Below are 24,425 nucleotides of genomic sequence, written 5' to 3'. Positions count from 1 at the left end.
TTTGTTCCAGAAAACTCCCTTACCCTCAAAACCAAGTCAGTACTTGTACACTGCACAATGGGGGCTTGGGAAGGTCAGACTGGGCAAGGCGCTGTTCCTGCTAAACAGTGACAGAGATGGTAGAGCCCCAGTCCCTGGGAACAGACCTCACACCGTTTACTTGTACAGTTATAGCCACAGTTGCCAGCTATCATCATGAATCCTTTTCTACAGCTTCAGCTTTGGAGGTACTTCGGCCTTTAGAAGTCAAAGGCCTGCACAGATCACACCCAGCAGGCAGCCTCCAGAGAGCAATTCAGTCTCCCCAAGATGTGACTTTCCACTTCAGAGTGCCTATTTTGCTCCTCTGCCTCCCGAGAGAGCCTAGGTTAGCCGGGCTCCAAGTGAGGTGCTCCTGCTAGGTGCTTACAGCCTGTTAGGATCAGGCTGTGCCAAGTGGCTGTGCGGCTGTGCGAGGCAGAGGTCATGACCACACAGACTTTGTACTGAACTCCAAAACAAGTGACTCTGCACTAGGTTCAGAAAAGAAATATACAATTGTGCACAGAATAATAAGCCTCGACCATATTTTCCAGTCCCTGGTTTCCATAGCACTTTGCAGTACTACTTGGCAGTACATCAGACATACTCTAGCATTTCTATAGGCTTCTTTTTGTATCCTACTGCTCCTCCTCAAAATCAAGGTGGCTTTCTTTACATTGTAGGGTCTCACAGTTGAATCACGTCCCTTTGCTACTGCTTCAAAAAAGTGCCTTTCCTATTCAAAACTTTTGAAAGACCTTGTAAATCTTCCTCTTCGTTCTCTCTGTGAGCCCTTTTGAAACTGCCAGTCTTTTTTAATTTCTGTTCCTTCTTCCTGTTTGAGAACTTTCCACGTTATCTGGTATAGTCATTAAAGTTAATTACTCTTCACTCTGACAAGCATGTGGCATAGGCCCAGTCAGCAAATGGTCTGTTCCACATTAAAAATACAACATATTCATAATAACTTTGTCCAAGATTCATAAAACGTGTGTAGAGCATACTGGTCACCCCAAATGCCTGGGATCAAATAGAGTTTAAATATTGTTTTAAATGGATGTTTTAGGTGTTTTTTTTTTGTTTTTTTTTTTTGTTTGTTTGTTTGTTTTCCTAAGATAAATTACAGGACTCACTTTTGAGCCTCCTGTAGTCTCATAAACAGCAGCTGAGCAGCCCAGTCAATCAATACAGATATTTAAATAAGACTTTGGTAACAGTGACTTTGAAGTTTCACTTTTTTTTTTTTTTTTTTTCTCCTACAGAAAAGGTAGGCAATGGTAATAATAAAGCTGCAGAAATACATATCAGAGTTTGAAATCCTCACTGCCCTATAGGACAAACAAACACTAAAGAGGTTTAAATGAAAACAGTATCATAGTGTTTAGTAATTTCCTGCATAGACAGCAGTACATTCAACACTGGACTACGGTGAGGACACTCCTTAAAGAGTTAAGTATTGCTACTTTCTCTGTGCTAAAAATTGCTGAAGACAAAACAATTCACAATTCAGAATGCATATTTGGAGGTAGGAATGGCATAAAATCAGATATATGAGGTTATTATTAGCAATTTGTCTATGTCATTTTGGAGATGCAGGGAATATTAACAGCAGTTGTCATAAGAAGTGATCCCATCTTCTACTCTTCAGAGTGATCTAGAAAAGCAGTCGAGGACGCCCATATCAAATAAAACAGGAATACATCTTTTAACAATATCTTTTTTCTTTTTTTTTTTTTTTTTTTATGAAGACTTCAGTTTGCACAATGGAAAAAAACAGGCATAGATTTCACAGCATGACACCTGACACATGGCCCAGTACAGCTGTTGACATGGACAGAATAAAAAAAAATAGTATGCAAGAAACTCAGGGCACGGCAACAGCACTTACAAAAACTCTCCTCTCACTTAAACTTCTTAACAGGCAAAAAAAAAAATCCAAAAAATCAGAGTAACCATTCTTAGGCTAGAGACAAGCAAGAAGGTCTGTGTAACAAAGCCTATTTTTGGAAGTCACACTACTGAAATCAGTAACAGTACTGAGTATTTTGGGATCGGTGGAGATCTGTTTTATCAAGGCTTATGTTGAAAGAACACCTAATACTTTTCTGCCTTATTTTTCACATCCTTTATCAAGTATCATCTCAGGTGCATTGAAATTATTTTGTGAGAAACACATTCGAAATGTCTTAATTCTACAAAGTAATCCAAGCCCAAACTCAATTATGATTTTCCTTGATTGCCTTAATTTTTCAGCTATGCAGTGCTCTCCCATTGCATGAATTTCTAAGCTGCCTCATTATTTTCTGTGCAGTATTTAAGGCTTGAAGATGTACCACTATTAGTGGCTGCCCAGAACACAAGAAGTTTCCACAAGCACTGGGATAATGAGAAGTCAGTGCATACATGCATCCTATTAATGCATGATGCATTCTATGGAAAAGATAATAGCTTTTATTTTTTTTATTATTATTATTTTTAATTGCTATTATTTTAGGACAAGGAGAGTAAATTCCAGCAGGGTGTTAGAATTTGTTGCACAGGTTCCCAACAAATGAATGCCTATAGTACAGGAGCGATGGGAAAGGCAGGACTCATGCCGGCTCTGTGCAGAGATGGTTCAGGGCAGACTCATATGAATATTAATATTTCCATCTTTTGGGCCAGAATCATCCTGGCTGCAGCCAGGGGAAGTGGTGGTAGCACAAGTCACCACCTCGGTAAGAAAGGGAGGAGAGGCAGCAGGAGCAGCCCCACAGACAAGAAGAAGCAGGACACAAAAATGCTGAGGGCAACTGGGGAAGCAAGGAGGCAGTGTGTGCAGTCCTGCAGGGCACAGAAGTGAGGGGGTGGCATCAACTGGTGCCAGCTTCAGAAAGGCTGGGAACCAGTCCTTTACTTGGTACCCTGCTCACTGAGGGTATCCGTATGGACCATTTCAGTACCTTGCAGAATGGCGCAGCAAATGCATCTGTCTTTGTTTTTTGGTGTTGAGGATTGCAAGGATCTGAGAGAGCAGACACCAAACTCTGCAATTATTAGGCAGATAGATATTCTGTCAAAGAGCAACTGAAATGGCGTGGTGCAAAGGAGCATTCCAGACCCTTTCATTCTGCTCAGTTGAGGGACTGTCTTGAACTCAATTTAATCTTGAACAGAAATACCAGAATAGAACATACTGTATAAAATTAAATACAAATTTGTCATGTAACATAATGCAGTGGTGGGACACTAGAAGCAAACAGACAGGCAAAGGCTATGGAGCTGGACACTGGCAGCAAGACGTCTAACCCAGGCCAATGTACTCAATGTGATGGAGGTGTCCTGCTCTGAAGTATACATATTTCAAAAGATCTTAAGATTTATACTCAATATGTATATTTAAGACCATATATATACACATAGTCCTAGTCCAGTTCTATCCCTGTATATATTTAATGTTTTTAACTGGAGCAGAGAGATCAGGATCATGGGTTGCTTTTCAAACCAGTCCTCTCAGAAGAGCATTGAGACTTCCAGATCCATTTGTAGTTCTGCTGCCTACCTGTTGTGTAAGAAAATGTATGGCTTTACTTTCCAGACACCAATTTTAATGATAATTTTAAAGGAAATGTATTATTTAAAAGAATTTTTAATTTCAGAAAATGGCACTCCTGCATATTTACATTTTTTTATTACAATATCTGGCCTTTGGGATCATTTGAAGAATTGGTCCTTAATGACATGTTAGCACATTTTATGTCAATGTAACTTTGATGACTTTGGTGGTTTTATGGTCTCCAAAAAACAGAGTGGAGAAGAATCAGGCTACCAGTTTTTCCACAAAGGAAAAAAATGGAAGAGATTTCTGACATACTCCTGTGTGGGGGCATACATTACCAAATGGTTTAGCTTATTTTTCCTTTAAGGTCTGCCTTACTTTCAAACCAGTTAATCAGTGAGAAAGAATCTAGGAAGGGATTACAGAGGTTCTTGGTTATTACTACAATCTTTCTGCTTCCCCTCAGACAATTCCGAGGTCTACTAAGATGGAAAATAGTCTGTGATTATTTTTTTTTTCCTTAAAAGCTGGCAGCTTTTTAATGAAGAGATAGACTGCAGTAGCATGTGCAGTCACTGCAATCTGTTCTGATCAGTGCTGGCTAATTAAGACCTTAGCTAATTTAATTTTGAAAGATGGTTTGAGTTAGAATCTGAAACCCCTTGTTTAGTAATACAAATGAGAACTGAAAACATATGTTATTCACAACGGAAAAGGAAACAGTGCTTGTACAACTGATCTCAGAGGAGGCTGTAGGTGTCAATGACAGCAGTTAATTTTACAGTAACAATTCTGACTCAAGGCAGACTATAGTCTCCTAAAGCGTGCAATAACCTACTGGCAAACTCCGGTGCTTGAAAAAGGACACCAGAAATGAGAAGGCTGAAGTAATAAGTGGTGAGAGTGAATGGAAAAACTTCAAAAAAGTTTTTATTCCCTGTGAAGTATCTTTTTCCAGAGAAAGGGCAAGGATGCAGTTTTGCTTCATCTGAAGAACCGTCAGTATGAATTTTTATTAGTTTGACTGGCAACATGCAACATTTTTCCAAATGTCTTGAATCACTGCCTGTGCTAAGCTATCAACAGGCTGACAAGGTGTGCTGCTGCTTCGTGGTGTTCTTCTCACGGGCTAAGGAGGACTAGTGGGGCTGCGCGCAGGCAGCTCGTACAGCACAGCTCCTCTGTGCTGTAGTGCAGTTTGAGCCAGAAGAATATTAAAGATGGGCCCTTCATTTACTTCGCCAGTAAACTATCTGGGTGTTGTCCATGATGAAGATGGGATTTAGAAGAAATGCAGTTAGGAAAGGTGATGGCTTTGGCAGTAAGACTGGCCTAGAGAGTGCCATCCCTCTCCACCTCCTTGGTGGAGTAACTTCTGAAGCTGTCTTTTCACTAAAGCCAGGGCACCTTCTCACTGCTTGGTAAAACTCACAAGCTTTAGAATATATATTGAATGTCGCTCAGTATAAAATTTCTGACTTTTAATGCTTTTACGTGGCCACATAAATATATGTATGTCTACAACAAAATTCCAAGTTGGTTCCCCTTACACTCGGCTGTGATTATGATCAACTCATTTTATGCTGCTACAAAATGTTATATAGTACAAAAATATGGTTGGCTCATCTTTTAAGAATATTCAAACATGTTTAATATTCTTGACATTTGGCTACCTGTTTGCTTTCACAAAACTCTTTCTTGAAAGTGAAAATACAGCAATATTTTTCTGGCACTGTTTAACTTTCTGATTCTTAAATAGTAAAGCAATGCTGCTATTTAGATTGCAAGGACAGCAGGAGGAACATTTACTCTATTTAAATCTTCCCTTTCCGAAAACATGTTTTATTTATTTATTTAGAATATGTGAAACACACTTGATAATAGGTTTTGTAAAGAACAACAAAGGGATCAAACCAGAGTTATGAACTGAAATTACCATAACAGTATGAAAAGGCTGATATTTCAGAGCTAAAGACATGTTGTGTTGATAGCTGGTAATTCAGATGGAATTTGTCTTTTCCAAACATGGAAAAGTTGCACATTGTCTAATCATATGAAGTTTTATTTCTCAGAAAATCTTTATCTTTTTAAATGTTGTTGACTTAAGACATTAGAAATGATTCCAGTCTACAGCAACGAAGGGAAAAAATCAGTTGTTAAACATGTCTGACTCCTGGAGATAATTCAAATGGAAAAAAATCCAGGTCATTGGCCTTTTTAAATAGACCCCCGGCAATATTTACTCCTCCATAAATAGCACAGTCACATGAAATAAAACTGTGTTCAGTAAAGCCTGCAAAACAAAAGAACAATTTACAGACTGAAACGCAAACTGTGGCTCATGTGTTCACTGGGTAGGATTAAGTGAGCTTGCTGCACGGTCTGTGCTTAGTGCCTGTGGTGTCAGATCCGCTGGAAGGAGAGCAAGTCAGGTCACCTAAGGGGCTCCATCCTTCTGCAGAAAGGCTGGGACTCTGCTGTACACAGCGACCTGTGAGAGACAGCTCCTGCTGTAATGCCAGGCTTCACTGCAGCAGAAACAAGTGCTGCTTCCTCTACCATCATGACTAAGAGCACACCTACATAAGGAAAACTCTCTGGCATTACTACGCTGCTTTAATTTGACCACTATGGCTCTATTGCTATAGTAAAGGCGGTGAATTTCCCCAAGGTAGACAAGTCCTAACATGGAGGTGTGTATTCCTGAAATGGCGAGAAAGGCTGTTTACTTCATCTGCTGGCAAAAATAAACCTATGTTACAGACAAAAAGAAAAACAACTAATTACTATAAACGTTATTAGATCTCTCAAAAGCTCATTTCAATCTCTTCTGTGGGCTTATCCACAATCCTGACTTTCTCTCTCTCTCTCTTTTTTTCCCCCCAAAGATTCAGCTCTGGGAATCATTTTACTGACAGCAGTCTCTTTTAAAACTTTTCCAGCTCTGAAAGCTGTTGAGTAGAACTTGAAAACATGAAACAACTGCACACAAAAGCTTCATAACCTATATGACAAATTCATAGAATCCACAAGCGCTATGACTTGATTTTATTCATTAGCCAGTGAGTGGGGGGATGGGTTATAATTATTCAATATTTAGGACTCCTAAAGTAATAAAAAACACCCATTCTGCTTTTCCAGCATTTTTTTTCAATATCCCTGAAAAGCTGTGGTTTGAAACCAAGGAGTGACAGAGAGGGGACAAACTTGCACATGATGGTTGTCAGGACACTGGCTAGCAGACTGCAGAGAAATGGCTGTTGAAGAAGACTTGGCTCTTTGTTTCCAGTTGTTAAATCACAGTAGGGACATGTGAAAATATAGAAATTATGTTCTGCTATTATTTGCCAAGTAAGAAATTACTATTTCTGACATGGGAATAGAATTACAACTTAAGATACAAAACTAACTCCTTATAGCATATGCTATGCTGTCAAAGCACTCGGAAACTCTGGTACAGTGAACTCTTTCCACCTTGGATTTACTGAGAGACTTACACTTCTCTTCATTTCTCTTTGTTACAGCCAACATATCTGGTTCACATCTCTTGGCCATGTTTTATACTCTTCTGGCTGCCACATTCATTAAGTTTCCAAGAGCAGCTGATTCTTAGCATGCAGTAATTCTTGTTAGCCTGCTGAGAACTTGACAGAATAAACCTTGCTGTTTGTTTGTTTAATTCCCTTCACTGAGCATTAGGAATTATTTCTGAAAGAACTCTAGCTTCCAGGTGTTCGCTATTAAATGCAAACATTTCATAACAGAAATACTTCCTTTTTATTTTCTAAATGTTGTGTTGAACAAGCTTTGTAGAAGACTGCAAAGCTGAGGAGAGTGCTAGCTGGCATTTACAAAGGCCTGGTATTTCACAGACAAAAGCATTTAGAAAGTGGTAGTAGTAAGGCTACAGTTGGGTGTTTTTTTTGGTGGTGGTCATTTGGTGTTTTTTAATTTTATTTATTTTATTTTATTTTTGGCATTTCAGTGAATAGGGGTGCCACTTTTTATGTTTAAAAATACTACAAATCCACTCTTTTTGCTTAAGATCTTTCCCCATTTTACATATAAAATGCAGGGTGATCTTTAGCACAGACAACAGATTAATAAATACATGTACGCTCATGTTCTGTCAATTTTTGCTAAGAAAATGTCATTACAGCAAAGACACTAGCAGACTTCGAAAGCTTAGTTGTAAACCTATGTTCCTAAGGGCTGCTTTGCATCATACTAAGCCAGATTCCTATTGCTATCTCAGACAGCACTGTTTCCACCCAAAATGACAGTTCAAGACAAAGACAGAATTAAGGAGTTAAATTGGGGTACATTTTCACTGCACTATCAGTTATGGCAATCAGTGTATGCATGCATGTATGTGCTTGTGTGTACAAACTCCTTAAAATATTTTTTTATTTGCAACCCAGTCACGCTGGATTGCCTGACAGAAGATTTAATTAAAAGGTTTTTAAAATAACAACATGAATCAGAGCTAGTTTTAACAATCCATTGCCTGCAAATACCCATGCACATAGTTTTGCCTGGAAAGACTGTAGTGACGTATTCATAGGTATGTGGAAGGAAATCTTACTCAGCGCCCTTAAAAAGAAGGTCTTGCCAACTAATCTCTGGTTTCCAATCCCAGAATTTCAAATCCTGCTCTGGGAGGAAGGTGACAGATGGTCCCTGAGATAATTGATTCTGTATTATTTAAGGATTTATCAAGCAGAAGACTTAGGAAGACTTCTGCTAGATAGTGACTAGCCAGTGCAGACCACAGAACACAGTTAACCTGACGTTTGTGAACAGTAAACTCGGTTTCACTGGGACAGTTCACATGCTTAAACTGAATTCAGCACAGCCTTAGCACAGACAGTATTTTAAGTTAGCTGAAATACCTTGAAAAACTGATGGAATGGCACAATAGTAAATACAAGCACTGCTGCAGACAACAAGGGTTTTCCTTAAACATGTTCATTTTGAGCAGGAAACCATAATAAGTTTTCATGACTTTTCTCCACAAACCATCCTGGTCGAGGGTTCATATACTTATGACATCCTCTTTACTAAAATATTCCTCCCACTGTCTCTGAGAACTGCATTTCTTGTAGCTTGGCCTCTCAGCACCTGTACAGAAGACCGGGAAAGCAAAACTGGCTAAGTCCTTGCCTGCTGGCAACCAGTCAAATCCCCATAGCAAAATCTCAGCAGCAACCCAGTACTCGAAACCCCACACTTCCAAGTTCAACAGGGATCTGAAACTTAATGATACATCACGGTCTCATTCACCTTTCCACTCCTGGATTATAAAAAAATGCTAGGAAGGTACAGGGAATAAATCTCTGTGACTGAATGAAAAGAACTGCAAATGTGACTTTCAGTTAAATCTGTTCTAGAATGATGCTTCTCTGTTGTGAATAACGATCATGAATGATAATGAGTTTTCTTCCGAGTAAACTTAGATACGCACATAAGGCTTTGCAGAATCAGTGCTTCGGTGCACACTGAAGGCTCTGATTGAAGAGTGGGAACAGCCTGGCAGAAAATTACTATTCACAACATTCTCTGTGGACACCGCAGACTTTTATGAATTAGATGTGGAGCCGGCAGCTTATAACCTGGCATCATCGCTGTGTGCCTTTAAATACTCCGTAGAAACCATGGGGTTCAGAAGCTGACTCAGAAGCAGCTCAGGCAGCTGTGTAGGAAGCAGCAGCGTGTGCAGAAGTGGGGAAGGCAAACTTCAGCCTTCCCCAGCGCAGCTATTTCAGACTGCCAGCCGCAGCTCTCGCTTTCAGTCTTCCCCCAGACACCCTGGTCCGCACACCTTTACGGTCAAATGGCCTCTCACATCCACATAATTCCACCGTCCTCAAGCAAACGCCAGTTCAACCATTAGCTTTTCGATTTGCGAAACTGTGGCTGGTTGACAGAGCTGCTGCTCATTCATTTCCAAACCAGAAAAGTTATATTAACAAGACAACAGAAAACTCAATAGCTAAAAATACTTTTAATTTATTCACGACAATAAAGCAGCCTATTTTTTGCTCCGCTGACAGACTTCACCAGTACTTCTTTTATGAGCAGTCCATGAAGATACGGTCTGAAAATATTTTCCAGTGCAACTGATATGAAAATTCCATCATTGCAAGGCTATACCTATTATTTACTTAGGGCTTTGCGTCACGAATCTCAACTGCCAATAGGTTTTTACAACATTGTTTTAAGCAGCATGGCAACCATCCCAAAGCCTAGTACCTCAGAGAAAATATTTTACGTCTCAGGAGATGTTTTCGTGTTATTCAGAACCTACTTAATGCTTTTCATTAACCGTTTTCAAAATGCTCAATTGATGAAACTTGAAGGTAGGCGCTTTCACATGGGGGACAGGCAGCAAGGGTTGAGTTGCCAATAAACAGTATACAGGACACACCGGACCGTGTCACTTTCTAAAAATGGGTGCAGAAGAAAATGACAGCTGTTGGAGGGCAGGCAGGAACAGGGGAACACACTGACACGAGGTCTGGGCCTTAGTGCTCTGAGTAGGACCAACAGGCCGTGTAGTGAAACGTAAATTAACCAGGTAAGGAATGCAAGCATTGCTTTTACTGCAATGGATACAAGTCAGAAGTTTAAAGGGCAAGTGTCCAACGTATGCCACTTGGTCTTCAAAATTGATTTTATGAAATAACATATATATATTAAAATGTCTGTAGACATCCAAGAAAGATAACAGTATATTACAGTTATCTCTGTTTACAAAACAACCACTTTTACGCTCATTTAAAGCTGCTATCCAAATATGGCTTTTGATTTATGGATTCTACATAGTAAGTTTGGCTCATGAGAGCACATAAAGTGCAATTACCTTACAGTATTTACGTCCTACCAAAATTTTAGATTTTAGCCTTTAAAATGCTAGAGATGCTAGCCTTTAAAATGCTAAACATGCTTACTTGCTGAATCGGCACCTAAAGCTAGGCACTAGGAAGGCACATGCTGGTGTGCAGAAAGCCTCCCTGTACCTGTATGACCGTAAGCCATCCCACACGCTGGCAGTTCAAGAGCTGGGCTGTTTTTATATGGAAATGGGCCTGGGAAAAGTCACTTGTGTGCAGCCCAGTGCCGCATGCACAAACACTGTGTTTTCCATGTGCTGCAGCGATCGCAACGCACGCTTCTTGCAGCCTAACTTCAGCTTGAACCACATAAACCATGTGGCACATTTACTCTCTGAAACTCATCTCTAACTGAGACACCTGATGAAAACTTTACACGACTGTAGCATTATATCCTTTGGGCAGGAAGATTATAACCTCAAATTTCTCTTCCCCATCCTTCTGCCTGCCTTAGCGGCGCTCCCTGGCTCAGACACCAACACTTGCTACCCCAAACCTACACGATTCTCACTGTGCTCATCCTAACTCAACAGAGGAGTTAGAAACCCATCCCAAAAGGCAGCCAGGCGCTGCCGGAGCTCCGCCGCGAGGCACGCAATGCCCGGTGCCACATGGAGGGGCGGCTGAGGGGGCAGCCCTCACCCTCCTCCCGCCTGAGCAGCCTCCGCGGCAGCACCACAGCCCAACGGCCGCCGCGCCTCGCGCCCAACGGCCGCGCTCCGCCACCGCCCCCCGACCTCATAGCGGGAAGCCCCACCCACTCCCTCTTCCTTCCTCCCGATTGGAGCATCTACCCGCCAATCTCTCCCTCCTCTCCCACCCTCTCCTCTCATTGGTCGCCCCGCGCTGTCACTCACCCCGCCACGGCCCCGCCCCCCCGCCCCCCCCACCCCTCCCCTCGCCGTTGGCGGCGGGCGGGGCAGAGGGCGGGCGGGATGGCGGCGGGGCGGGGGGGCGCTGCGGGCGGCGGCGCCTGAAGGCGGGGAAGGGGCGTGCGGAAGCCGGGCGCTGGGGAGCCGCCCCCCCGGCCAGCCCGGCGGATGACAGCGGGCCCGGCCCGCTGCGAAGTTTGCCGAGCGCCCCCCCCTCCGCGGGGCCGCTCCACGGCTGGGGAGAGGGAACGGCGAGGAGGCTGGGTCGCTCATAATTTTTAATTATCATCATCAGCGTTTATTTTTTTTTTTTTTTAATTTTTTATTTTTTTCCTCCTTCCCGCCCGCTTTGATATATGCCCGCGGCGAGCGCGTCCCCCCCGCGCCGCCTCGCCGCCCAGCCATGTCGGCGGCCATCTCCGCCGCGGAGAAAGTGGACGGCTTCACGCGGAAATCCGTGCGCAAGGCGCAGCGGCAGCGGCGCTCGCAGGGCTCCTCGCAGTTCCGCGGCCACGGCAGCCAGGTGGAGCTCTCGCCGCTGCCCCAGCTCAAAGGTACCTCGGCGAAACCCTCCGCGTGGCCCTGCCTCGTCCCCGCGTCCCCCTGTCCCGTCCCTCCGTCCCCTCTGCCCTGTCCCCGTGTCGTCCCCCCCCCTCCCTCCGTCCCCTCTCTGCCGCGGTGGCTCCTCCCTTCTCCCTTCAGGGGGGTTGCGAAGAGGAGCCCGGTGCCCCTGGCATCATGTCCCGGGCTTGCCTCGGGCCTCCCCAGCGCTTTTTTGGGGGTTGGTGTTTGCCCCGCCGGGGTTTGGGGAACGAGGCGGTATCTCAAAAGCCTGGGTGAAAGAAAAAATGACGCCCTGGCATGAAAACCGGCACCGCAGCCTTTATCCTTCATCCTGAAACTAAAATCCGGGCAGGCTGTTTGCTAGCAGGTTGCAAAAATGAACCAGAAGTTCAGTGCAGCCTTCCCCCCCTTCCCACCAAAGTTTTCCCTCCCTTAAAAATTAGAAAAGTAGTTATTCAGCAGGGAATGCGAACTCCTTGTTAACGTATTTAACAAGAACCTGAGCAACAAGGGGCAAACATTACCCTAACATTACCCCAGAGCAATTGTGCTGTCACTCGTGTTCAAGTTTTTGAAGCTGCATCGTACGATGGTGGGAAAAAATAACTCTTAATGATCTGCAGCAAATGCCCCAAATCAGAGTGCAGTGTGGCCGACTTAAAAATAGTCCTAAAAGCTAAATATTTTTTTTCCTGTTTGATTTTTGTGGATTATACAGTCACAGCTGTAGTATTTCAAGGCAGTTTCTTGCTGCTCCTGAACGGCAGATGTTCATGAATCATGAAACTGGCTATTAGCAGAAATGTTATTAAATGCAAATAAGCTTGGGCAGGAAGGTAACATGGGACTTATTTTTTTCTTTAGCATCTTTGTTGCAGTGGCTGAGCACGTTACGCTTGAAAACAGAAGAGGTGTTCTTCACAGTGCTTGTTTTGGGTTTTCTTTGTGAAGTTTTGTCCTCCCTTTAGCTGGATTTACAGGATTTATAACCAAGATGATTTCTTTGAAATCAAGCTTCAGTTTCTGCTATTGGTATGACTAAACTTCTGCCAAGTTTCAATAATAATGAAAGGCTAATTCCCATGCTGTTCAGACAGTTTATTTTCCTCAAAGATCATTTTTTTTATAAAACCATTCTTGAGACCTTGTAAAAGCACTTGGCAAATATTGCACATAGGTGGCAGACTTCAGAAAGTTTGGGTCCTGATCCAGCAAACAGTTAAGCGTACGTACTTTATGCAGGGAGCAATTCCAGCTTAAATCAGCAAAATGTCCAAGTTTACATTCTTTGCTGAACCGGGACTTTAATGTTAGATTTTTAACTTCGTATGATTAAGTCTTCTCGTTTTGTGAGTGCAGTTTTACAGCTTTTTGCTTATTGTACAGGGAAAGTTTGTGTGGCATCAGCAGCTCGAATGTTTGGAAATTTGAGGCCATAAACTATCAGAGGAATCCGTTCAGTTAAGCAGAGTTTTATAGTAGCTCGAATTGCCTGAAATTCTTAAAGGAAAATCACATCTGTCTTCATGCTTATGGTTTACACTGAAAGTCTTGCCCTCTAAATCTGTTTCAGAACAGAAATTGTGGGCAAAGCATGCTTTTATGAGTAACAGTATCCCAGGTAGCCAGTTATCAGAAAGCTGGGCAGCACTCTTCTGCATGTTTTCTCCCATGGGTTTGCAATGTTTGGATATATGGGGAATTTAGATTTGTTGTGAATACAACATTTGCTGTGAATATCTGATGCTTTCTCCCCTTCTGCTTCGCTCCTTTCCTCTCTTGACCCTCCCCTGCCTCCCAAACCAAAAGAGCTGATAGAGTTTGCTCTCCATAAATGTATGGCTTTGTGAAACTTCTTGTTGTAATCGCATACGTCTCGGGAAGATGAAGCTCTGCTTTATTCTTTAAAGCCAATGTGGAATTCAGCAATAGCTGTGATGCTGCCAGCGTAGTGTCATCTCCAGCCTGGCAGCCAGCGTTCCCAGGGAGGGGCGGAAAAAGGAAAGTACAGTCATTATGCTGGTGCCTAAGGGCCCTCAGCATGCACTTAGGAAATTAGATTAAGAACTTTTGCTTTTCCAGGTATCTTACAGTAAGGGGCTAAATGTGGGGCGTTTGAAGCCTGTATTGGGGGATCAGCATTTTGTAGATGAAGAAGCAGTTTGGTGATATACTGCAGTAAAAATGCTGAATTTGATTTATAGTTCCTGTCTTGTTTGATCACTTTCAGGACAGTAACAAATATTCTGAAACTCCCAGATAGGTTTGTCAGGCTGGCCTGAAATACTTGTATTCTACTTTATTGGAAGGAAGGGTGTTCCAGAAGAAAAAAATAAAAACTAACCATTCACTTTATCAAACATCTTCCTGGGTAGATTTTTTCCCCTTTTATCTAGGGACTATTTTTTTTTTGTTGTTTGCTACTAATAGGGCCAGATCAGATAGTGTAACACCCTTTCGTAGGGGTGTAAGTGGTATTGCTTGAAAGCCTGTAGAAAGGTAACATACTTATTCACATATTTCTGGAGCTAATTGTGATGCTGCTGAGATTACCAAAATTTCTGGATTTAGCTGCGTATTCTGTCACTGCTAGGAGAAGCCGAGTTTCTGTCACTAGCAGGTGAGAGTCCCAGATAGTGCATGGTCTTAGCTTTAGGGGTTTGGGTTTTGGGGGGACAGGGAGAAGTTGAGGGGGTATAGCAGGATTGTGTGTTGGTCATTAACAATTCAGGTTATTTTTACATCAGATATTATGTATTGTCCTTAGATAAAAGCTTAGCAAAACCTTACTGATGTCAGGATACATAAAATAAATGAGGAATTACATTTCCTCTGTTATTCAGGAGAGTTTACGCTTCACTGTAGTGCTTCATAAGCAGTACTGAAGACCAGAATAATAATAAATAAAAAAAAAAAAAAAGGGAGGGGGGAGGGAAGAGTGTTAGACCTGTGTCAAGTTGAAGCTGTTCCCCCTCCTATCTCCTTTTCGTTTTGTTACTTTGCAGTTTACTTAATACAAATCCTTTGAAAATGTATAGCCAAAGTAACATGCTGGTTAACAGCAGGATTTTATCACTTAGTGAACAGTCCTGGGAGTGTTGAGTTTAAAGAAATCTGACGAAGGGATTGTTATTTTTAAATTCTTAAGAAGTGGTCATTTTGTCTCAATACCGAGTCCTTTTTAAACACTGTAATAGCCCATGCAGTTACCTTCATTTCTGGAAAAAGAGAATTATCTTGACCTTGGGAGCCGGTCTGACTAATCGCACTGAAACTACACATACACGTTTCTGTGATTTTTTTTTTTTTTTTTTGGTTGATGGAGCATGTGAAAATACAGGTGGAAAATGGTGACCAGATAGGTTGAAAAAAAAAATCTTATTCAAAACAGCTTGTTGCTTTTATTTAGTACAGTTAATGTGGGCTGTCAGGTTGTAAAGCGAATGTACCTTTTTTCTGTTACCAGAGATGTCAAGTCCAGCTGGAATGAATAAACATTTCCTGATGTCTTTCTGTGATCTTCTCAATACTGAGCATCCTTTTGGGAAGACGCTTGTCACTGCAGGCTTATTTCCTATAACACGCACAAAGCACAAAAATATTACAAGAAATTCTTAGTGTTCGTTTCCAAATGAAACTCTCCCCATAAAGAAAACTCTGGCTCTTACAGCAGAACAGCTGGAAACTGGTCCAAAAATCTGTCAGCCGTAGGCTAGAGATGGTTGTAAGAATCTCAGTGGGACTGCGAGTTACAGTGGTGAAGTATACTGGAATAAGACATTTTTAAAAGACCTTCCAGTATGCAGTTTCAGCATCCAAATATGGGGTTCAAAACGGGTGTTATCAAAAGTATTTGCTTTATTTAAACCATCAAGGGACAGCTTGGATTGGACTGAGAACCAGGTGCTGTGTTCAAGCTAAGCTTTCATGACAGCATTATAGGAAGGCCTAGTAAGCGTGCTTATTGCTAAAATTTTAACCTTATTAGATCCAGCAGGGTCAGTTCAGATGCTTTGAATCATACAGTGTGTATTTCAGAGTGACAAAAATAAGCAGAGTTAAAAACAGCTGAGAGGAATTTTATTCATGCTAACATTAAGTTGCCTTTGCTCCAGAAAGGAAAATAGCCTTCAAAAATTTTGGAATGGTTTACTTTTACTACAGCCTTCATAAATATTTGTAAGTTAAATGACAGTTTTCTGTTGCTCAGATTTGCACTGTTTTGTTTTGTTTTTGTTAAATCCCTGATGATTCATTGTTATTTCCTCTTCCGTAGTCCCCCATCCTATACCTTTTGTATTCAGCCTCACTTGCATCTGTGACCTTCCCGGCTGATTTTTTCCTTAACAAAGACGATCTTTAGTTTTCAGATGAAGATGAGGATGTTCTCTGAGGAATTTCCATTTAACTCTTATGCATAGTCTCAACAGGGCACTCAGCAAAGTAGTCAAAACTTCTGTTTAGTCAAGTTACAATCTTGAAAAATAGAGAACCTACAATAGCTAAAGAAGACTTAAGAACTTTTTATTTTAATATTCTAATGTAGTTCCATGAAAAATGTACTGCTTAATTTTCTTCTATATTAAGGAACTGTTCCTAGTTTATGGAGTGGAACATTTGGTCTTTAATTCTTAACAAATTGACCTTTTTTTATCCTTAGACTTGAATTTTTGGTCTTAGAATATACTTCCATCAAGAGCAACTCCTAAATATAGAGCCTATTGACAGTCTTCACATGAACTTTTCTATTTAAATCTTTCACATCTTCTGTGTGCCAGCTTAGGATCAGATTTCTTTTTCCATATTCGTTGCTTTCTAGTTTAGTCAGATATTAGTTTTGCAGGTGCCGATTTTAATGGTAGTTGCTGTAGGAAATACAAGTGGAATTACTGCTCTGGCTGTCTGATCGAAAGAAGATTATATCAATCTGCAGAGTTCTTTTTAATATCCACCTATCTTAAAATTATTTGGTGCCATTGAGAAGGCACCGTACCAACAGCTCGGGACAGAGTAAAGTTGTCTTTAAGCATAGAAGGGCTATGTGTAGTGTTATTATGAAGAAAGACATTTCCCTGTGGAAGGGTTTAACATTCAGTTTGTGCTATTGTCGTCCTGACTCCTGTTTTAATCCAGCAGGCTAAGATTATACGTATAGGCTCATCACAGTGTGTGAACTCTGAAGGTTGGAACCACAGGCTAACGAGACCAGTAGGTAGCAAATAAAGTCTGTTGTATAAAACTCCCTTGGCAAAATGCTCTTCTGGAAACTGGACCAACAGCGACAGCTTATTTTAACATCTGAATCATTGATTTTTATCAGAGAGTCACTGAGCTAGTTTCTGTTAAGTTTTGCTGAGCTCGTGGTCAGTCTCAGTGGCATACGTTTGACTTCAAGCAGGACTCCTCTTAGTTAAGGTCGCCTACAATTTTCCTTCACAAGACCTTATTCTCAGCTGCTTACAGCATTGCTAAACAGTTTGGACTGAAGTTTCCATGCCAAGTATGGACAGTTTTATTTGGAACTGTTCCTCAGGCTAATTTTCTGAGTTTCAGCAAAAACAGTTCAAACCGTTCCTAAGGCTAGAGTAAAAATGCGTTATATGTTGTTGATATTAAAATAGTAATAATGGTCTTGAGCTCTGATGTTTGCTGTACTTTGTAGCTTAGCATATAGCTCTGGATGAAAATTAATCTAATGTGGTCCAAATTCTCAGATGTGCTCAGCAGCTTTTGTAGCTCAGTAGCGAGACTGATGATGATTCAGTACCTCCTGTGCTGCTCTGCAAGGAACCACCTCTTTGAGGCTGCTGTGCACGGCTTTTCTTTGGTTTTCCTGCACTGTAATTAAGTGTATAGAAAGCTTACAATATGTTTTTCTGAGAGCAGGAGCCCAGAAGTGTGTTACAGGTGGCAGGACAGTAAGAAGCAGTGGGCTGACAGGAGATGCAGGTGGGAAGAGGTGCAGGACAGTGCGTGGCTGGAGCCAGCTCCTCACCTGTAGCTTCAGCAATTCCTGAATGTCAAAGGCTGGCTATGAAACATACTGGAAATAGCTCTTACCATATCCAGTGTGAGTTTCTTCATAGCTTTTCATTGTGACCACATTTTTTGAGTCTTCCCCTGACTCTAAAGGTAAATCAGTCTCGAAATTTCACATGCTTAGGGTTTTTCCTTGCTGTATCAGGAATTGATTGAAGATGAGTTGGTTCATCAAATGAGAGTCTTAACTCGAGGAGGTAAAGATTAGAAGAACATACCTGCATCTGCCATGATCAGAGGATGGGACCTGCTGGCAGTCACTGGCTGCAGTGTGTTTGGGGCAAGGAGGGCTTCTCTGGACGTCGATGCAGAACGCCAGCTCATAGCACTGCTGGGTTGTAGAGAGGGACAGTGTCTGAGCTGATGGGGTGGCCTGTAGCCTGCTACAGGAGTAGCTTGTATTGCTGCTGTGGATATGGTAAAGGGATTTCAGAAACATATTGTGCTGTTGTGTTGCCTTGGCTGCCATTAGGAAAGGTTTTCTACCTTGTTCCTTGTCTCAGGTTCCCTCTCTCGGCTGTTGTTTCCCAGGGGATATTTTTTGTCAGCTTCCCATCCCAGAGTAATGTGAATTTTGCAGTGGAGCTGGGAGGTCAAGGTGCAAGTAATGACAAAAAGTGTATGTGCGTATCCAACCCAGAACTGTGCTGCAAAAGGAAGATTTCCTAATTCTGGTCAGTGATTTGTAAACTCTCAAGAATTAATAGCATTAAAGCTGCTCCCTGCCATAGCAGGGATACTTTAGTTATGTTATACAAGTTCACTTTTTCAAGTTGCTGATCAAAAGTAATCAGTACACCTGAGCCCATCACACACTTGAAGAGTTGAGAAGCCCTGGATAAAAGGGGTGGAAGTAGCACAGGGGATTTTCTCAGAACTGGAAAAGAAGGAGGGGCAAGCGAGGAGGGCGATATAGTGTGGGCCAGGAAGGCAGATCCGAAGAAAAGCAGGAATAAAAAGTTAGAGCCATTTGTCTGACTGTGAAGGGGGAAACAGCTTTTTGTCTGCTGTTGCTGTACTTGTGAGCTGGCAGGGTGCATCGTTGCATAAGCAAGTGAAACTTCGGAAGTTAAAAAAAAAATAAATTAAAAGCACAGCTTTTGTCATATTCATTTCTTCCCAAGTAAAATTTTATGGGAAAGTGTGGGGGGAAATGGGGATTTTTTTTTTTTTTTATTTTTTATTTTTTTTAAGTTCCAATGCAGCCTAGTTGGGTAAGGTTTTTGAAAACTAAATGATGTTTCTAACAAAAAAAAAAAATCTATGCTTATTTAAAATATGGCGTAGGTGTAAACTTTTTGCAGTAGGACTGAAGTCCTGTTAAGCAGCATAAATTTTGGTCCCATCTGTATGTAACAGGAAGAAGAGTTGAGAACTACATGTAGGTTTTGAATTGCATATGTAAAATGAAATTGTGCATTTCAGCATTGTTGGTTTCTGAGGAAAACAAACATTTATTATACTTTAGAGGAAAAAAAATTTAGAAGCAAATATCAGAGTCCCCTAGAGAGCCATGGTCTGGGTCTCACAGTACGGTCGGGAAGGACAAGATTTGATAATTTACATTTGTGAGTATTTTCCCTTAGGAGAAGGAAGCAGGAGCAAAATAAACTCACTACATCAGAATGGTGTAAATAGAGTTTTAAAATAACTACGAGATTTTGCCAAATGGGAATATACTTAAGTGTAGGATTGCTCCTTCATTACGGAACGCTTGATGTTTACAATTTTTGTTAGAAAGAAAATAACTGTTGATGGCTAAAAATGAAAAATAAAAGTTTTTTGACCTTTTACGTATGCAACTAGATGCTTAATTCAAGTGAGATGGATAAGGAGATCTTGCAAGTGCTTGAATATTTGTCTGCTCTGGACAACAGTCTGTTCCCATTGAGGTCAGTGGCAGGTAAGTCACTGAAAGCAGCAAAACCAGGATTTCACCTGTATTCCCCATCTGATTTAATCTTAGTTCTTCCTGCTTAAGTCATGATTAAGTATCTTATTATTTTATTTGTCTGAGAAAACTTTAAAAACCAAGAAATATGACTTCAGACAAATACTGAAGTGTATATTTATCCAAGGAATTACTCCAATACCTGTAACTTCCACCCCAATTTATGCAGGGATTGAAGGGATGAAATTTGAAGACCTAGATCACATGTTTCCTCTGGCACAGATTTCCTATTAAATTACTCCCCTATACATCCCCTTCACACGTTTAAAATAGCCTAAGTGCTAAATTAACTGCAAAATGAGATTCTATACTTCTGTGAAGTAATGTTTAACAGTTAGCCCTTGGTTTCCAATGAAAGATATTTTTGTATGGCACTCTACACTGATTTTGCCATGTGAAAATTCAAAGAGCATTTCTGCAGTTTTTGGACAATAAAAATGAACGTGATTTGTAATGCTGACTTATGTTTTCTAGTGTGATGCCAAACCGGAGCAACTTGAGCATTTAATTCAAAATTAAGTTGTTAGACCAGGTGGGATCTTAAAATAACTAGGGAACGATATAAGCTAATAGACTTTAAATAAAAGTAAAAATCCTGCAATGGATCCATTTATGGCCTGTTTCATTATCAGCAGTCACTGTTTATAAAATACCACAGTTTCAGTCAGAGGTCTTGTATTCAAATTAATAAAAAGGGAGCTTATTCAGATAGTGAATACAATTTCTATCCTTACAAAGCTTAAAAGGTGCAAATGAATTTGTTTCAGGCTCTGGTCTAGCAAGGTGTTTATGTTCTTAGGCATTTGAGGATGTTTTTAATAGCGTGCCGTAGGATAGTTGTCGAGCTGAAGTTTGTGTCTGTGTGGCACACAGCTTTGTGACTTTGCTTTTCAGCCGTCCTTATCCCCTGAGCAGAGTGCTGTGGCTGTTTGAGGAGGGAGCAGCAGCAAACAGAGCTGCTCACATTACGTGGTTAATGCTGAGCCAGGAAGGTGTGAAGCAGTTCCTTGAGTCAGCCTCTTCACAACCCGAAGGGTTTGCTTTGCATCTCCAAAATGAGGTGGGGAAATGGGAAATTCTATCCAACACTTAGATTTCAAGAAGCAGCACTTACTTAAAAGCAAACGTGTGTGTTTGGGGACAGGTAGAGTTAACATCTGGTCTGAAGTGGACAACAGCTCTGTAATTTGGCTGCAGTGTATATTTCGGGGACCAGCAGCACCACGGAGGTGGTTCCTTGCAATCTTTCTGATTCCACAGTCCGAGAGGCTTGGTCCCTGGTCCCGTTCCCTTTCTGTAGGGTCCTGCTGGTGGTTGGTTTTCCCACACGTTGGCTCGCAGTGAGCTACCAGGAGCCTATCTGTGGGTGCTTTTGGCTTGTGGCAAATAGAAAGTAATTGTGAGTTAGTAGGCTTTTAAGAGAGGACTTGTTTATATACCCAGGGCTTTACCTTGATCTTTATTTGCCCTCCTCTTGTTAAGAGGACTTTTTGAAAGCGCATATGTTTTACCATAACAAAAGCCTTTGTTACATTTCTATGTAACAAAAGCTATTTATTCTCGCTTTCTCTTTGGGAAAGCAGTTCGCATTACCAAGCCTTTGTGATTTAAAGTTAAAGGTTGCCATCTGTCCCATCTTTGTATCTCCAGAACAATTTCCCATTCCAGAAGTCAATTACTTACCCTTCTACCCCAGTTTAATGATCTGGCTGCGTGCGTTAGTTCTGTGATGGGATTTATTGGCCTTAAATTTATCCCTATCTTCCTTAAAGAAGCGGGCTTCCTATTTTAAATTAATATAAGATCAATATCACATAATATAAATATAATATTACATAATGTTCCACCTTCATGAAGCCAGTGAAACCATTATTTGGGCTTGCATGCAGGAGAGAATGCTAAACTCCCAGAGCCTCTGGTTACATTCAGGATGGGCCTGTCCTGGCGTATGATCAGTCGTCACCACTGCTTGATGGTTTTTAAATGAAGACAGCAAATGTAGTAGCAGCGTATGCCAAAAACATAAGTGAATGCACTGGGGAGCATAATAGTTGGCTTACTGGTGGAAGAAAGCTTTTTTGAATTCAAGAGGAGTAGCATAATTGTTCTTTGAAAATGCATACTACAACTGCACAAACTGAAATTTCTTTTATAGTAAGATTTCTTTTAGAATTTCTTGTATAATAAATTCGTTATATCCTTCTGAGCAGAGCTTGCCTACAGGTAACCGTATGCAAAGCTCAGCATCTTGGTGCTTTCTGTTAAAAGCATCATAACCATGGCCTGTCATCGGACAACATACATACATACATACATATATATATATATATATATATATATTACTATTATTTTATTTTTTTTCTCCTCAGAATTATTTGTTGCAGGTAACTGAGTTTCGGTTCTGAACTGTCAGTGGTGCTTTTGAGGAAATGTTTGTAGGGTTCGTGATGCACATTTTGTCAAAGATGTCTGCAGGGTGTTTAATGTTCCCGTTTGACTCATCGGCATGGTGTTTGATTTTGTAGTTTTTCTCTTTTGTTTAAGAAATGAGTAGGGCTTTAATTCTCCTTTTTGAGAAAGTTGTGGGAGAAATAAGGTGAATGTTGTCAGGTCTGGTCACTAGAGTCTTGCTGTTCATTAACTTTTTGAGGACTAAGAGAGTAATTTGCATTACTTTTTGCATCTGTCTTCATGTTGTCTTCTGTAATTAACCAGTAGGAAATAAGGCTATTAAATAGGAAAACACTTCAGCTGGGTACTTTCTTATTGTCTGAAGTGTTTTGGTTGAGTCAAATTCTCATTAAAATCGAGGGATTTAACGTGGTAGGAGCTCTTAGCCATACGAGATTATAAGAATGCTTGGAAGATGACAGAAACAATTTAGATAAGAAAGACACTTTTAGTTTACTATCAGTCCAAGGAGTCATGTCAGAGAAAATTTGTGACAGATGTTGTTGGATCAGCATAGGCTTTTCAGATTTTCTGGACTGATTTGTTAAGGTCAACTGCTGGCCACATGGACTGGCAGACGAGCCTTACTGAACAAACAATATCTGGTATTGGACAGGACATAGCTTTCGAGAAGTGCTTTTAGTAAACAACTTTAAAATTCTCTATAGCCTAGAATATGTAGCTATCTTTGTAAACCACAACAGAGTATGTGAATAAAAATCATCATAGATTGTGTCCTTATTTAGTTTTACTTCTTGTGTGAGACTCTTTAAATTCTTTTTTTGCCCTGGCATGTATCAAGGAGATAATCTTAAATTCACAATATTCTAATGAGCAAAACTTGTGATTTCTTAGCTATTTCAAAAGAAAATGGAGATTTTACTTGGATGGTGGTGTGATTTTTTTATTTTTTTTTTAGCAGTTTGGTTGCTTTTTTGCAATTTTAATTTGATTTTGCACAACTGGTTGGAGGAAGGTGTGCATTAAATTGGATAAAACGCTTGCTGTGGGGGTAGTTGAGCAAGCAGGGTGTTGCAGTGTATTTTTAAAGTACTGCTCAGGTGGATCACTAGTGTAAGTCCTGCCTGATGAGCATCAGCAGGAGAGTTTCAGTGGAAGGAGAAGTTCAGCTCATTGCCGTGATTGCTCCTTTGCAGGCCTTTGGATTTCTGAAATAGGAAGGTTGTGTCCATCTGTATGAGCATGCAGATCCCAGACAGGATTGACCAATGTGCCTTCTGTACCTGTAGTTCTGTGCCAAGTCTTTATTTTGGCCATCTCCCATATGTGGTATGGACTTCTTTGTAACATCATGTTTGAGAATGGTGTTCTGCTTTGTCGTCTTCCAAACCTCCTCCTAAAGAATAAACCTCCTCTATAGGGAGCTGGTTAATTTCTAAGATGCATGATGTTCTGTCTGACTCCCTTATCTGCCTTGCAAAGTCTGGGCTCTGTTTAGTGAAAACACGCAGAGAAACTTACTCAGCCCCTTCCAGAAATCCAGCAAGAGATGTAGGCTTCAGGACTACAGGTAATTCGAATATATATGCTGTTCAACTCTGAATAGGGGAGAGAGGAAAAAAAAAACACACACACAACAGAAGCAAATAATCAAACAAACCCCCATAACTCTGGTAAGAAATGGCACTTACTCCTTAGGCAGCATTTTTTTTTTTCTGTATGGGGGGGAAAAAAAAAGAAAATACTAATGATGATATTCCATGGATACCTAACATGCTGCATAATTACTAGTCTGAGTGGCCTCACCAGTTTCAGCTGGGCTGCTGAGCTACCAAAATGGGGAAGCTTCTCTTAAAGATGTAAGGAGTTACTGCAGGACGGTTTTAGACCATCAGTATAGCATGAGACCTTATACAGGGGCTGCGTTTTTCTTTAAAAAGGAGCTTGAAGTTGCTTTCCAGAAGAAGAAAATTGAAAATAAAAATGAAACCAACTAGTTAATGCATAATTAGGATTTTTCAGTTACCTCATACCTGTGAAGCTGGAGCATACGGTTACAAATGAGCTAATGAACTAACTAAACAACTTACTGCAGCTGAAAGAGGAGTTTCTGCTCCCACCACTAACCTTGTGCC

General features: G+C 41.0%; 1 protein-coding gene across 1 annotated transcript in view; it reads left to right on the top strand.

The window, feature by feature from the left end:
- The first annotated feature begins 11,375 nt into the window (after positions 1 to 11,375).
- PPP2R5A (protein phosphatase 2 regulatory subunit B'alpha) overlaps positions 11,376 to 24,425 on the top strand; it is a 43,455-nt gene continuing 30,405 nt past the window's right edge. Inside the window, exon 1 of the mRNA XM_013095757.5 lies at positions 11,376 to 11,878. Coding sequence (XP_012951211.2) covers positions 11,728 to 11,878 — 151 coding nt within the window. The 5' untranslated portion in view covers positions 11,376 to 11,727. The remainder of the gene's footprint in view (positions 11,879 to 24,425) is intronic.

This window comes from Anas platyrhynchos, chromosome 3 (assembly GCF_047663525.1).
Source record: "Anas platyrhynchos isolate ZD024472 breed Pekin duck chromosome 3, IASCAAS_PekinDuck_T2T, whole genome shotgun sequence".
Lineage (NCBI taxonomy): Eukaryota > Metazoa > Chordata > Aves > Anseriformes > Anatidae > Anas > Anas platyrhynchos.
Note: the sequence above shows the minus strand (reverse complement) of the source record. Positions and strands in the feature narration are given on the sequence as shown.